The 12912-nt window shown below is 45.9% G+C and overlaps 1 protein-coding gene and 1 long non-coding RNA gene across 3 annotated transcripts in view; one reads left to right on the top strand and one right to left on the bottom strand.

The window, feature by feature from the left end:
* SV2C (synaptic vesicle glycoprotein 2C) overlaps nucleotides 1–12912 on the bottom strand; it is a 115535-nt gene that overhangs the window by 12024 nt on the left and 90599 nt on the right. For both annotated transcript variants that reach the window (XM_029066913.2, XM_001512640.4), the window contains 4 exons: nucleotides 12664–12828; nucleotides 7841–7974; nucleotides 6488–6691; nucleotides 5843–6002 (listed from right to left, as the gene is read on the bottom strand). In XM_029066913.2, coding sequence (XP_028922746.1) covers nucleotides 5843–6002; nucleotides 6488–6691; nucleotides 7841–7974; nucleotides 12664–12828 — 663 coding nt within the window. The remainder of the gene's footprint in view (nucleotides 1–5842; nucleotides 6003–6487; nucleotides 6692–7840; nucleotides 7975–12663; nucleotides 12829–12912) is intronic.
* Nucleotides 1944–3069, top strand: LOC103166519. The gene is made up of 2 exons (XR_484883.2): nucleotides 1944–2095; nucleotides 2882–3069. It is a non-coding gene; the product is annotated as an uncharacterized LOC103166519 (long non-coding RNA).

The following is a 12912-nucleotide window of genomic DNA, read 5'->3' as shown; positions in this document are numbered from 1 at the left end:
CTAAGACTTGGGAAGTACAACTGGGTCTTGCACTTGGAAGATTGGGCTTTCCCGGCCTAGACCCCTTACTCAGCCTGAACCCCCACCCTCCAGCCACACCACTGCAAATTTTCCAGACCATAGCAATACCAATCCTCAAGTCATTCTAAGCCTTCCACAATTATTAAAAACACCCCAGCTGCATCATGCCCACATAACCTCCTTTAGCATTTACATATACTTTTATTTATTGGAATATTTAACTATATATTTATTTGTCCATTCAATTATTTATTCAGTGACTTTACCTAGCCAGATGATTTCTCCAGTTTTGACTTGGTTACGTATCCGATTTGAAACCTGAGATGTAGTGTTTCCTATTGTAACCTGGCAGTTGGCACACTGGCATCCTATATACTGTACGCTTGTTGTGGGCAGGGACCATATCTACTAACTCTTATAATAATAATGTTGTAATGTATAGCAATGTAGTTGTATAATGTATAATAATATAGTTATAATGTATTCTCCCAAGCGCTTAATACAGTGCTCTGCACACCATAAATGTTCAATAAATACAATTGATTGATTTATCCTTATCTATTTGTCAATCAATGGTATTCATTGAGCACTTGCTATGTCCAGAGCACTGTACTAAGCACTTGGAAGAGTGCCCTACAACAGAGTTGGTAGACACAGTCCCTGCCCACAACAAGCTTACAGTCTTGAGGGGCCCACAATCTGTGATTTTTTTTTCTGTGCCCCATCAGGCTGTAAGTTCCTTGAGACCAGGGAACCCATGTCTTACTTACGTTATACTCCCCCAAGTGCTAAGCACTTAGCAGGTGCTCAATAAATACCACTTATCAAGTGATTGATTGATGTGTGTTCTTTTCTGCAGGGCAGCTAGGGAACAAATCAATCAACATAATAATAATGATGGCATTTGTTAAGCACTTACTGCACGCCAAGCACTGTTCTAAGCACTGGAGCACTGTTCTAATCCCACACACTCCTACCACGTGGCTCCGCCATGATACAACACATAATGACTTTCCACTGTTTCTTCAGTTAATAAATTGGCCCAAAATTAAAACAACAAAAGGCACTGAGCCTCTTCTTTCTACTGAACCTGTCTATTAAACATCCTCTTTGCGTTTGGCCATAATCAGTTTGCTTTAAGCAGAAAATCCCTGAGGACAAAAGCCCATTCTGTGGCTTGGAGGAACCCACTTTCCCATTAGAACCACTCCCTCTATTTCCCACCTCATTAATTCTCTGCATCTGGGCAGGGGCAGGGGCCTGCTGGTTCTGCTGGTGCACTGAGAGGGGCTGCGGCAGCGCTCGGTCACAGCACACAGGCTACTCAGAGAGGCCCAGCCTTCCCTGCCGCAGCCCTCGGTCACTCTGTCACAGCCAACTGTGTCGCAGTGTCTCCAGCACCTCTGATTCTGTGGCTTCCATTTTTCTGCCCGTGTGGCTGCGGGAGAGGGAGCCAGAGGGAAAAATGGACTTGGTGGTCCCTACGTTGGCCGCTGTCCATGCTGGCCAGCTGATATTCAGGGTTCCTTTAAGGCCTGTTCAACTCGAGGATCAAGAATCTGCAGCAAACGAACCCGGGTCTGAACTATGGAAAGGATCTATCATCCAAATGACAGACAGATGGATTGACGGCTTTTGCTAGACTGATTTTGTCAGTTGGCACTGCTACCTCTCTTTCCATAAGGGATCAGTCTGGAGCTGTCTCTGCTTCCTAGGTCTTTCATTTAAGTTGGGAGGAGAGCGGACAGGACAAGACAGCAAGACACGCATTGGAATTGTTGTTTTTTTTGGAACAGTGGGGATGTTCGGCACTGAGCCATCCACATCCTCTCTCAGTGGCACACACTGTGTGATAGGTGTTGGGACCATCAGTGGTTATGGAACACTACAGCTTTGAAACCTCAACAGCAGCAGACACCTTTGTGACAGGGAACAATGACAGTGAATGTGTGTGTCAACAACCAATCCAAAGAGAGGCTAAAAAGTGAGGGAGCTGAATGTGACAAGGGCCAGCAAAGGGAACAGTGAAGTCCACATCAAGGAGGCCTAGATTTCCTCATCCCTGGTTTTGCAGGTACTGCATCAGGGAGGGAGGGAGGGGGGAAATAGGTGAGAACCACGTTCCCTAGAACACTGTGGGGGAGGTGGGGGGACGTGGGAAGGGTGAATGAGGGGTAGAGTGCAAAGGGTTAACTCTCCACAGGTGCTCAATGCTGTAATGTGGGGAATATTTCCCAGCTGGATCTGTCTGACCGCAGCTGCGGCCAGGGCTGGCTGGCGCGGCAGATGTGGCCGATCAGCGTGGCTCCATTCAAATCCTCTCTGAGATCACGTCTCAACCTGAGCAGACGCTTAAACAGAGAGGACTGCAGGGAGGGAGAGAGAAGTGGGGTGGGTGAGCAGAGAAAAACATGAATGCTAGCTTGGGGGCCGACTCTTGAGGTCAGGCTGAGGGGAGGGAGAGGCGGTCAAGCGGAATCTGTGCCTCTCAGGACAAGGGCCAGGATTCCATCGGCACAGTATGTAGGCCCATAGGTGTGAACTCCTGGCCAGAGGAGGAGCGGTTGTATCCCACCGGTTGTATTTCCGTGGCTCAGTGGAAAGAGCATGGGCTTTGGAGTCAGGGCTCATGAGTTCGAATCCCAGGTCTGCCACTTGTCGGCTGTGTGACTGTGGGCAAGTCACTTAACTTCTCTGTGCCTCAGTTCCCTCAACTGTAAAATGGGGATTAAGACTGTGAGCCCCACCTGGGACAATCTGATTCCCCTATGTCTACCCCAGCGCTTAGAACAGTGCTCGGCACATAGTAAGCGCTTAACATTATTATTATTATTTCTGGATTTACTTTTACCCTGGGCAGCAAACCACTATGAGTCCAGATCCTGGGCTCTCTGGGACCACAAGGTGGCGGCAGCAAATCACCATTTGGAAGAGAAATACGAGGACTGCCAAACCAAGATGAGAGGGAACAGCTACTCCCCTGCACTTTTGACAGCAGCTGCCACGTTCATAAATGATCCGGTTGAACAATGATAGTAGTAATAAGAATGATGTTTGTCCTGCACTTGCTTTGCACCAAATGCTGGTGCTCTTCACACAATAGGCACTTAAATTCTCACTACTACAGCAGGCTCAGTCCCTGACCTACTGGCAAGTCTGGGCCCCTGAGCATTTACGTGTCACAGCTGCAAACCTCTTAGTGGTTGCACTTAGCTGTGACAATTTAATTTCCTACGGCGTCGATGAGATTTGGGATTAATAAAGGTTTTTCCACGGCCTTTAGGTTACAACGTTTGACCATTTCAGGCCCCTGGCCGGGATTCAACACTACACTTTCTGGCTTAGCATGCCAAGGATGGTGGAATCTCTAGCAGGGATGATGGCCAGGCCTCAGTCCTGAGACCTCAGGACCTACAGTCTATGTGAAGGAACTGATTTTACTGCACCAGCTGCACTCCAGCAGGGTCCACTGGGCAGCGTGCAATTATGCGGGTGGGGATCCAGCACCTTGTCAAGGGCCATAATAGGAGCTGCATCCCTACCCCGACTCCTGATTCAGTTTCTACTAAGTTATGAATACAAATTTGGCAGTGATATGGGAGGCTGGAAAGATACAGCTCAGTTAGGACTTGATAGGCACTGAATCAGTCTGTTAAATATGCACCTACACACATCCATGCACACACACAAGCCTATAACAGATCTGAAGGCCCCATGGTGGTGAATGACAAAAATCGGCTTTCTCGTTGCCTTTAATAATGTGCACCGAGGCAGGCAGTGTGGCTTGGTGGAAAGATCATGGGGCTGGGAGTCAAAAGACCCAAATTCCAATTCCAACTCTGACACTGGCCTCCTGTGTGACCTTGGTCAAGTCACCTAATCTCTTTGAGCCTCCATTTCCTTATCTGTAAAAGGGAGATAAGACACCAGTTTTTCCTACCTCTTAAAATTGTAAGCCTTGTGTGGGACATGGGTAGAGTTTGATCTGATTATGTTGTATCTATCTCGGGACTGGACACAGTAAGTACTTAAGAACTACAATAATTATTAATAGCAGAGCGGACAGGGATAGAGGTCAAGGACCATTAAAGTGGCAGCCTCTGGACCCAAGCTCCCTGACCTTCTGCCCTGGGACAGTGCCAGGTACAATGCAACATAGCCTTATTTCCCACCAAGGTTAAGGCTGATTCCATTCAAGGCTGTCAGAATGGTTGAAGAGCCATTCACACCCCCCGAAAAGAAACCTCTGGTCTTGGCCCAAGTCCCCTGTATGAGATATAGGGAGCCAGCATTTCCACTTCTTCAGGGGAGCCATTCAGCTTGACCCACCCAAAGGCCCCCATCTTTGGAGCCCCCCCATCCAGGAGGCTGTGGATGTCGATACCTCCATCTCGGGGTCAGAGGAACAATCATTTCCAATTGCAAGCTCCTGAGTAGCTTGTATAGTGCTTAGAACAAGGCTCTACATAGTATGTGCTCAGTCAAAACTTGATTGATCCTTGTAATAACAATTATAATACTGATATTTTTTAAGTGTTTACTATGTGTCAAGTACTGTTCCAAGTAGATACAAGTCAATCAGATTGGACATAGTCCCTGTCCCATATGGGGCTCAGAGTCTAAGTAAGAGGGGGAAAAAGGCTTGGAATCCCCACTTTACAGATGAGGCAACTGAGGGTCAGAGAAGTTAAAGTTAGTTGCCCAAGGTCTCCCAGCAAGCAGTTGGCAAAGCCAGGATTAAAATCCAGGTCTTCTGACTCCCAGGCCCTTGCTCTTTCCAGTAGCCAAAGCTGCTTCTCTCTGAATGAACCTTCCATCATCACCATCTTCAAAGGTACTTAGTGAATATAACGTGCTGCACTAAGCACTTGGGAGAGTACAAAAAAGCCAGAGCCAGATATGTGTTCCCTGTGCTCCATGAACTTGCCAAGAGGTGAGGCATACAGACATAAAGTATGTGCAAATAGGAGCAGGAAGAACAAGACTATAACAGGAGAGTTCAACAGTACCGACCTGGTCTTCCCTCCAAGAAGAAAAGAAAATCAGGAAAAGTATTTTCGAGCCACCTGCCAAATGGTATACTGATCCTCTTGGGATTGGTTCACTGCCCAAACATGTGTTCTGCACCATAAGTCTTTCCCAAAAGATGCAGTTGACTTTCAGGGGCTGCTGCCTCAAAATGGACTCCACATAGCAAACAGACTCTTTCTCTCAATGAACTTCCCCAGCTAATCTCTAGACCTGGTCATTTTTTAAAAAAAATGCTATCTGTTATGGGTATTAAGTACTAGGGTAGATACAAGATAATCAAGTTGGACACAGTCCCTGTCCCACACGGGGCTCGCAGTCTTAATCCTCATTTTACAGATGAGGTAACTGAGGCACAGAGAAGTTAAGTGAATTGCCCAAGGTCACACAGCAGGCAAGAGGCAGAACCACAGTTAGAACCCAGGTCCTTCTGACTTCCAGGCCAGTGCTCCATCTTCTAGGCCATGCTGCTTCTCCCTGAGCTGCCAACTCCATGACCCCTCTTCCTTAGGTCTGAGAGCCAAAAAGTTACTAGGCCAGACCTTTTCCGTTCCCCTTTTTATGTGGGGAAAGTGGCAGCCTGAGAGTAGTAATGATAATGTTAATTGAGGTATTTGTTAAGCCCTTACTATGTGCCAGGCACAGTACTAAGCGTAGGGGTAGCTATGAGCAAATCAGGTTGGTAGATATGAGCAAATCTGTGTCCCACAGGGGGCTCACAGTCTTAATCCCCATTTTACAGATACGTAACTGATATGCCCCGCTCCCCACCCTCCCCGGAGACTCCTCGTACCTTCGGTCCGTGGGGTAGAGTTCCACGGTGACCACGTCGAGAGAGTTCCACGCTGAAATGGTCAGCCCATTGTACAGACACAACATGCCTATCATCATGGATTCACTGGTGCCAAACCACAGGAAGAAACAGCTAATCCCAGAGAGCACCATGGAACCACCTAAGCAGGAACCCAAGAAAAAGGTAACGTTATCCAGCGTCTCAGCAGTGGCAAGGTTCACAGAGCATGGGGTTTAACAGAGCATGGTACTGTCCAAAAATAACTGGTTAAAATGGACATTATACACCAAACCAGTGCCAAAGGGAGGCCAGTTCTATCTTTAACTGGTCTACCACCTTGCTGCCCAATATGAAACAATTTCCTGCCTTCCCAGCTAAGGTTCAAACCCTGAAATGAACACAATAAACAATGCCTTTATTTCCAAGGACAAAGACAGATTAGGCACCTGTCACTGGTTTCTCAATCTGATAATGAATTCATGGAATGAGACACTCTTTTCATTAGAATTTTAAGGACCCATGAAAGGTGTGGGGGAAGGATTGCTTCTCTCCTCAGAGGCTGCAAATCCCCAAAGAGAAAACACAGAGTTATCCGGATTGGGAGAGCAGTTCTTTCATTTCTACAAAATAAAGGGAAAGGCATACCTAGCATTGTCAAGCGCCCTATCCTGTCCATCAGAAGTGCAGACACAATGTTCCCTGGCAACACAGCCAACGTCCCCAGGAAATTAACAAAATAAATCCAATAGGCACTGTAGTCATCATCGAAGGTAATCTGACATCCAGTTCTGTTGTGCATGAATAAGCAGTCTTTAAACTCGCTGTCCACGAATTTGTATGACTCAAAATCTATGGAGACAGGGGAGAAGGTGGCTATGATAATATTCACAATAGGGGAGACACCATTTTATAAAAACACACCAGGGACTAAGAAAAATGATGACGGTTCCCTCATTTACTACAGCTAGTCACTGCTCGTCTGATTCATTTTTCTTCTCCCTTTTGCTATTCCCTCCATTTACCTTTATCTAGGTAGCGAGCATTACAGAAGCACTTCTAAGACTGAGTTAACGGTAGAGTCGGCATTATCTCCATTTTACAGGAAGTGGGAGTGCTGGGAATATGATCTTCCCGATTACCCCCACACAGAGCTGGGACCGTTTAGCTTCCCTCTGTGGGATTCCACAGCCCATCTCATTGAGGGACAATAATCAGAGCTATGACGAGACTCCGGTAGTCTCGGCTGAGACCTGCCCATAGGCAGCTAGGTCCACTGGCCTCAGATCTCCGCAAACAGGTGACCCACTGACCTGTGTCCTTACACGGATGAACTATTTATTACATTAATGTCTTGTCTTCCCCTCTAGATTTTAAGTTTGCTGTGGGCAGGGAATGCGTCTATTTATTGTTATATTGTACTCTCCCAAGACCTTTGTACAGTGCTCTGCACACAATAAGGGCTCAATAAACACGACTGAACTACTAACTCGATTTGGAGGGGCCTTCCGGGGTGTGTTTCCTCCCTTATCGCCGCCTGAGGGGTGCAGTGCGATGCAGGCGATGGTGAGCGCTAACATTTCCGCCAGGGTGGCCTGCTCCCTCAGCCTCCTGCTGGGCCAGTCCTCTACAGTGGTGGCAGGATGGTTTGGCCGGAGGATGCAGGCTACGCAGAAGAGGAATTAGTCCTGCTGGTCTGCGGTAATCTCGGTGATGATGAAATAACATCTCGGCACCGCATTCGGCTGCAGGTTTTCTTGGTTGGAAATGGCCCCACATTTCCCCACCTCTTCAGACAACCGCCTGTCCTCACTGAGACAAGACAGCTTCTCTCTCCTGCTCTCTTGAGGGCGAACTTGGGTTTGTAAGACCAATCCCCCTCCCCATCGGATTGTAAGCCATATCTTTGTCTTCTGGTGTTGAGTACAGTACACTCAGTTCAGCGCTCTGCACTCCGGTGTTCAGACAATTCCCCCGAGAGGGCTCTCCACAGAGACGTACCTGTGTTGTCGAAAAGGGTGTCTATAAAGGTGCAGTTCCTGAAATAGGTGTTCAAAGACGTGACATCCTCAAAGGAGCAGCTCTTAAAAATGGAATCTTTAAACGTGACCGACTTGAACTTCATCCCCACGAATCTGCCCAACACAAAATGGATTCGATCAACAACGTGAGGACATGGAGAATCAGGTCAGGCCTAAGGCCCTTGTCAAAAATCACACCTCTTCCAGGAGGCCTTCCTTGATTAGTCGCTCTTCACCCCAGGTCATATTCTGCCCTTTTACCACCTCAGCCTCCTGCACCAATTATGCACACAGGCTCCTGCCAAATGCCCCCTTATTTAATAATTGTGGTATTGAAATGTTTACTATGTGCCAGGCACTGCTTCCCAAGCACTGGGGGAAACAAAGGCAAATCAGGTCAGACAAAGTCCCTATCCCACTTGGGACTCACAGTCTTAATCCCCATTTTAAAGATGAGGTAACTGAGGCACAGAGAAGTGAAGTGACCTGCCCGAGGTGACATAGCAGACAAGTGGCAGAATCAGGATTGGAACCCAGATGCTTTTGACTCCCAGGCCCATTCTCTATCATTAGGCCACGCTGCTTCTAATCACTTGTTTAAGCACTTATCTATTTACGGATCCGTTTTTCCTTTCCTTTCTCTCTGAAAATAACTTTGTGCCAGTTTTCCCTGGTAGACTGTAAATCCCTGGAGGGTAGGGATTGTGTCTCTCACTTCTATGGTACTATTCCATGGGCTTTCTACAGTGTTCTCTACCTAGAAGCCGCTCAAAAAGTCCTACTGATTGACTGATGAAGGGAAAGAGGAGGGACTGGAAGGCAGCAAGAACTGGGAGAGCTGACTGGGGATAAACCCTGGGCTGCTCAGAGGCAGATTATTTGGACTGGGGGTTTCCCAGACCCCTTACTCCTCCTTTTCTTCCTTCTCACTGCTTTTAGTGTTTCCTTCAGGGGGGAGTAAGGGAAGGAAGGAAGTGGAAATGAAAACAAACCAGTACATTTTACTTTACTTGCTGGCTAAGCACACTCAGTTCTCCTACAACACAGGATGGCATTTTGGCAAAGCCCCATATTTAGAAAAACTCGATGATAATACTTAGTACTCATAGTGTCTGATGCCATGCACATGCTCGTGTGTGTGCACACACAAACTTACATGCTCATGTGCACACAAGCAGCACCATTTCTACTGACATTGGGTCTCATTCTCTCCAAGCAGGCTGGCATGGCAGGAAGAACAGTCCCTAACTCCCATGCAGTCCTCTAGCCATGCACCTTATAGCCAAGGGGAAGCTGGGAACTAGGAATTCTGGGTTCTAATCCCAGCTCTGCCCCTCGTTTGCTTTGTAATTTCAGGCAAGTCACTTTATTTCTCTGTTCCTGTTCCCTCATCTATAAAATGGGGATAAAATACCTTTCTTCCTCCCTATTAGACTATGACCCCTGGGTGGGAGACTGTATCTGATTATCTTGTATCCACTCCAATGCTTAGCATAGAGTAAGCACTTAAGAACAATAACTATCTAATGTATAGTGAAAACACACACGGTCAACCAATCAATGGTAATTATTGAGTGTTTACTGTGTGCCCACTGTACTAAGCCCTTAGGTGAGTATAATACAATCAGCTTACAGTTTAGAGGGGGAGGCAGACATTAATATAAAATATTTATACATATATACATAAATGCTGTGAGGCTGAGAGTGGGACAAATACCAAATGCCCAAAGGTTACAGATCTGAGCACACAGATGACGAAGACGGGAAAAAGAGCTGGGGAAAAGACGACTTCATTGGGGACGGTCTCTTAGGGCAGAACATTAAGGGAGAATTGAGTGTAGGTTTGAATGAGAGAAGGTAGTGGCTAAAGTTAAGGGTCTGGAGAATCTGGGGAATTGTTAGCTCCCTTTGGATCATCCCCTCTACTGCAGATAAGTGAGAGTTGTTTATTTCTGTGTTTATGGCCAAACACCATCCACGTCAACACGCTCTGGCTCTCCAGTCGTTGGTTTCAAGGTTCTAAGGCAGCTCTGGTCAGGCTCCCTGCCTCTGCTCCTCCCCAGAGCACTTTTTCATCAGACCTCGCTTTCAACAATCCTGACCCCCTGCTAATCCTATGTCCAGGTCTGGAACAACCTCCCTAACTCAAGGGAATTTATGGGTGGTTCGGCTCTCTTTGGGACAGTCAGGATTTAGCCAGGATGAACTACTGGGCATCTCTTTGTCTTCTGCCCCCTCTCCACCTCTCCAGCTTCGGTGCCCTCTTTAAAACGTCTTTGACTTTAACACACAATATATGGAGAACAGAGTCTGTGTATCACCTATGAACTTATTTATACCTTCATCAATAGTATTTACTGAGTACTTAGTGTGGGCAAAGCACTGTATTAAGTATTTGGGAGAGTACAAGACAACAGTGTCAGTAGGCATGTTCCCTGCACGCCACAAGCTTACTGTTTAGAGAGGGAGACAGGCATTAATATAATCTCTAATACCTCAGTTCTCATGTATACATGCCTGCTTTTTGCTCATCTTCCCCCATCAGACCATAACTTCTTGTGAGCAGGGAATGTGTTACTTGGCTTTGAGTACTTCCCAAGCACCTGATAGAGTCTACCACATCAAGTGGGCATTCACTACATGCTATTCTATTACTATACTATTACTATATTTATTTTTGGCAGGGAATGTGTCTGTTTATTGTTACACTGTACTCTCCCAAGAGCTTAGTACAGTGCTCTGCACAGAGTAAGCACTCAATAAATACGACTGAATGAATTGAGTAAATGAATGACTACTACCAATACTACTAATAAGGGGGTCTTATGACTTTTTTTTAGGAATTCTCATTTGGAAAATGTCAGTCAGAGCTCAGAGCGGAGGGGGCAGTGAAAGGCCTCACGTACATTAAGCGGCCACCCAATTTATGGAGAGCATCAATCTCCCGGGTGGGAATTGGATTTGGAACAAGATGCTGTTTTAGACACCAAGCTGGGCTAGTCATAATTTTAAATTGCTCTGCACTGCACAAATTCATAAACACTTCTAAATTCCAATGTGTACGTTGAAGAAAAAGAATCCTCGTATTATTAACGGAGTCAGCCGTCTCATTACTTGTGCAATAATAACTTCCTGGAGCTGCCACACTTTCACACTTTTGTTAATGAATTCTATTCAAATGTGAAGAATCACAGAGACAGAAACTAGGCACTTTCCATGTTCCATGTAGGAATGTAATAAAGCAACACTATTACTCAAGTAGAACTCTACAAGCACACCTTATCTTGCATGGGCCACATAAAATCCAGGCATGTAAGAATAACAGTAATGATTGTGGAATTTATTAAGTGCTTACTATGTGCCAAACACTATACTAACCACTAGGACAAATCCGGTGCAATTAGGTCAGTCATAGTCCCTGTCCCACAGGGAGATAGTCACCTGAAACCAAGGACTGTACCAAAAGGGGAAGAAATCATCACTACCAGATGTGAGCCCTGCGTGGGACAAGTAGTGTGTCCAACCTGTTTGACTTATATCTAGCCCAGTACCTAGAACAGTGCTTGACAAAGAGTAAGCAGTTAACAAATACCAGAGTAATAATGATTACTCCCCCAAGAATTGTTCCAAAACTGTTTCTTCCCCTTGCTTTAGAGTCTTGTGTCTACCTTCCTAGAATTTATTCCCTTTTCTGTCTCTTCTCTTCTCCTCCCTTTCTCCTGCCCCCAGACTGTGAGCCCTTTAAGGAATAGTTACCCATCTTTACTCATGAGTTTTGTATTTGGTCTTGGGCTGAGTAAAGTGCTCAGCACAAAGGGAATACTCAGTGGTTACCACTACTATAACTTCCTGGCTACGCAAGACATAAGGGACAGGCAGAACAACTCTGGGTTGCTCACACAATTACTACCTGTTCTGAAAGTGCCTTTTGATCATTTGAATGCTGATCTTCAGAAATAATGTTTGAGAAGCAGCTAAAGAGAACATTGACAACTCCTTTACCCACTTCAATCTATCCTGGCCAGGGCTTGGGAAGGACGCTGCCCTTAATTTCTCCATGGCCCCACTTTGCCATCTGTAAAATGGGGAAGATTAAACCTGTGTCCTCTCTCCTCTTGGGAAAGCAGAAGCACTAATGAGATCAGGTTGGGAAGGTGCTTCTTGGAGAAAATTGCCCCCAGTGCATATGCCACTCGTGATCGTCCACAACCAGCACATACTTAGCCTCGCGAGACTTTCCTGCTTCCAGGATGGATGGAACCTCTCCTGAAAAGCTTTCCCACCCTGTTCTCACCTCCAGGAAGGTGTTCTGCAACTTCCTGTGATTATGTTTTTCAGTCTCCCCAACCCTAAACATCTGGAAGTTTCTTTTGTTGGAAAATCTGAATTCCTTCTGCTGCAAATCAATTCCATTTCCTCAGGCCAAAGAAGAACTGAGAAAATGATTAAAGGTAGGAGAAATAGGCCCTGTGAGAAAAAGCTAAGAGATTAGTTTGTGATTCAGAAGAGAAAATGGAAATGTGGTTTAGTAAGTCTTCAAAAGATTATTATCCTGAGAATGGAGTCAGTTTTTTTTATCCTTCTGCACAAAGAGCAACAGTTCTTTGAATGAGTGAAGAAGAAACACTATACCCAGTTTTGTTTGCTTCTTTAAGAACATCTGGAAGTCATGAAACAAGACATAAAAAGCGTTAACATTTACACAGGGAAGAATACCATAATTTTGGAACCGTATATCTGGAGGTTAACTACAACCAGCCTTTCTGGAGCATGAGGGAATATTTAACTTAGATGTGTCTAGACCTGCCGTGGCTGTATTCTACATTGGCGTGGATCTGATTTTCCAGGGTGAAGTTGATGCTGAAGTTTGAAATTCTCTCTCCATCAAAATATTTCACTCGAGCTGCATATTCATCTGACTGGAGGTGTTTGATGACATCAGGAAACCAAACAGACAAGCCATAGTAACTGTAAAGAGAAGAGAAGAACCTCTTACAAAGAATCCCAGCAGTCTGGAGGACTATAAGCTCCTTGAGAGCAGGGAACAAGCCT

The sequence above is a fragment of the Ornithorhynchus anatinus genome, chromosome 1 (assembly GCF_004115215.2).
Source record: "Ornithorhynchus anatinus isolate Pmale09 chromosome 1, mOrnAna1.pri.v4, whole genome shotgun sequence".
NCBI classification, from domain to species: Eukaryota; Metazoa; Chordata; class Mammalia; order Monotremata; family Ornithorhynchidae; genus Ornithorhynchus; species Ornithorhynchus anatinus.
Note: the sequence above shows the minus strand (reverse complement) of the source record. Positions and strands in the feature narration are given on the sequence as shown.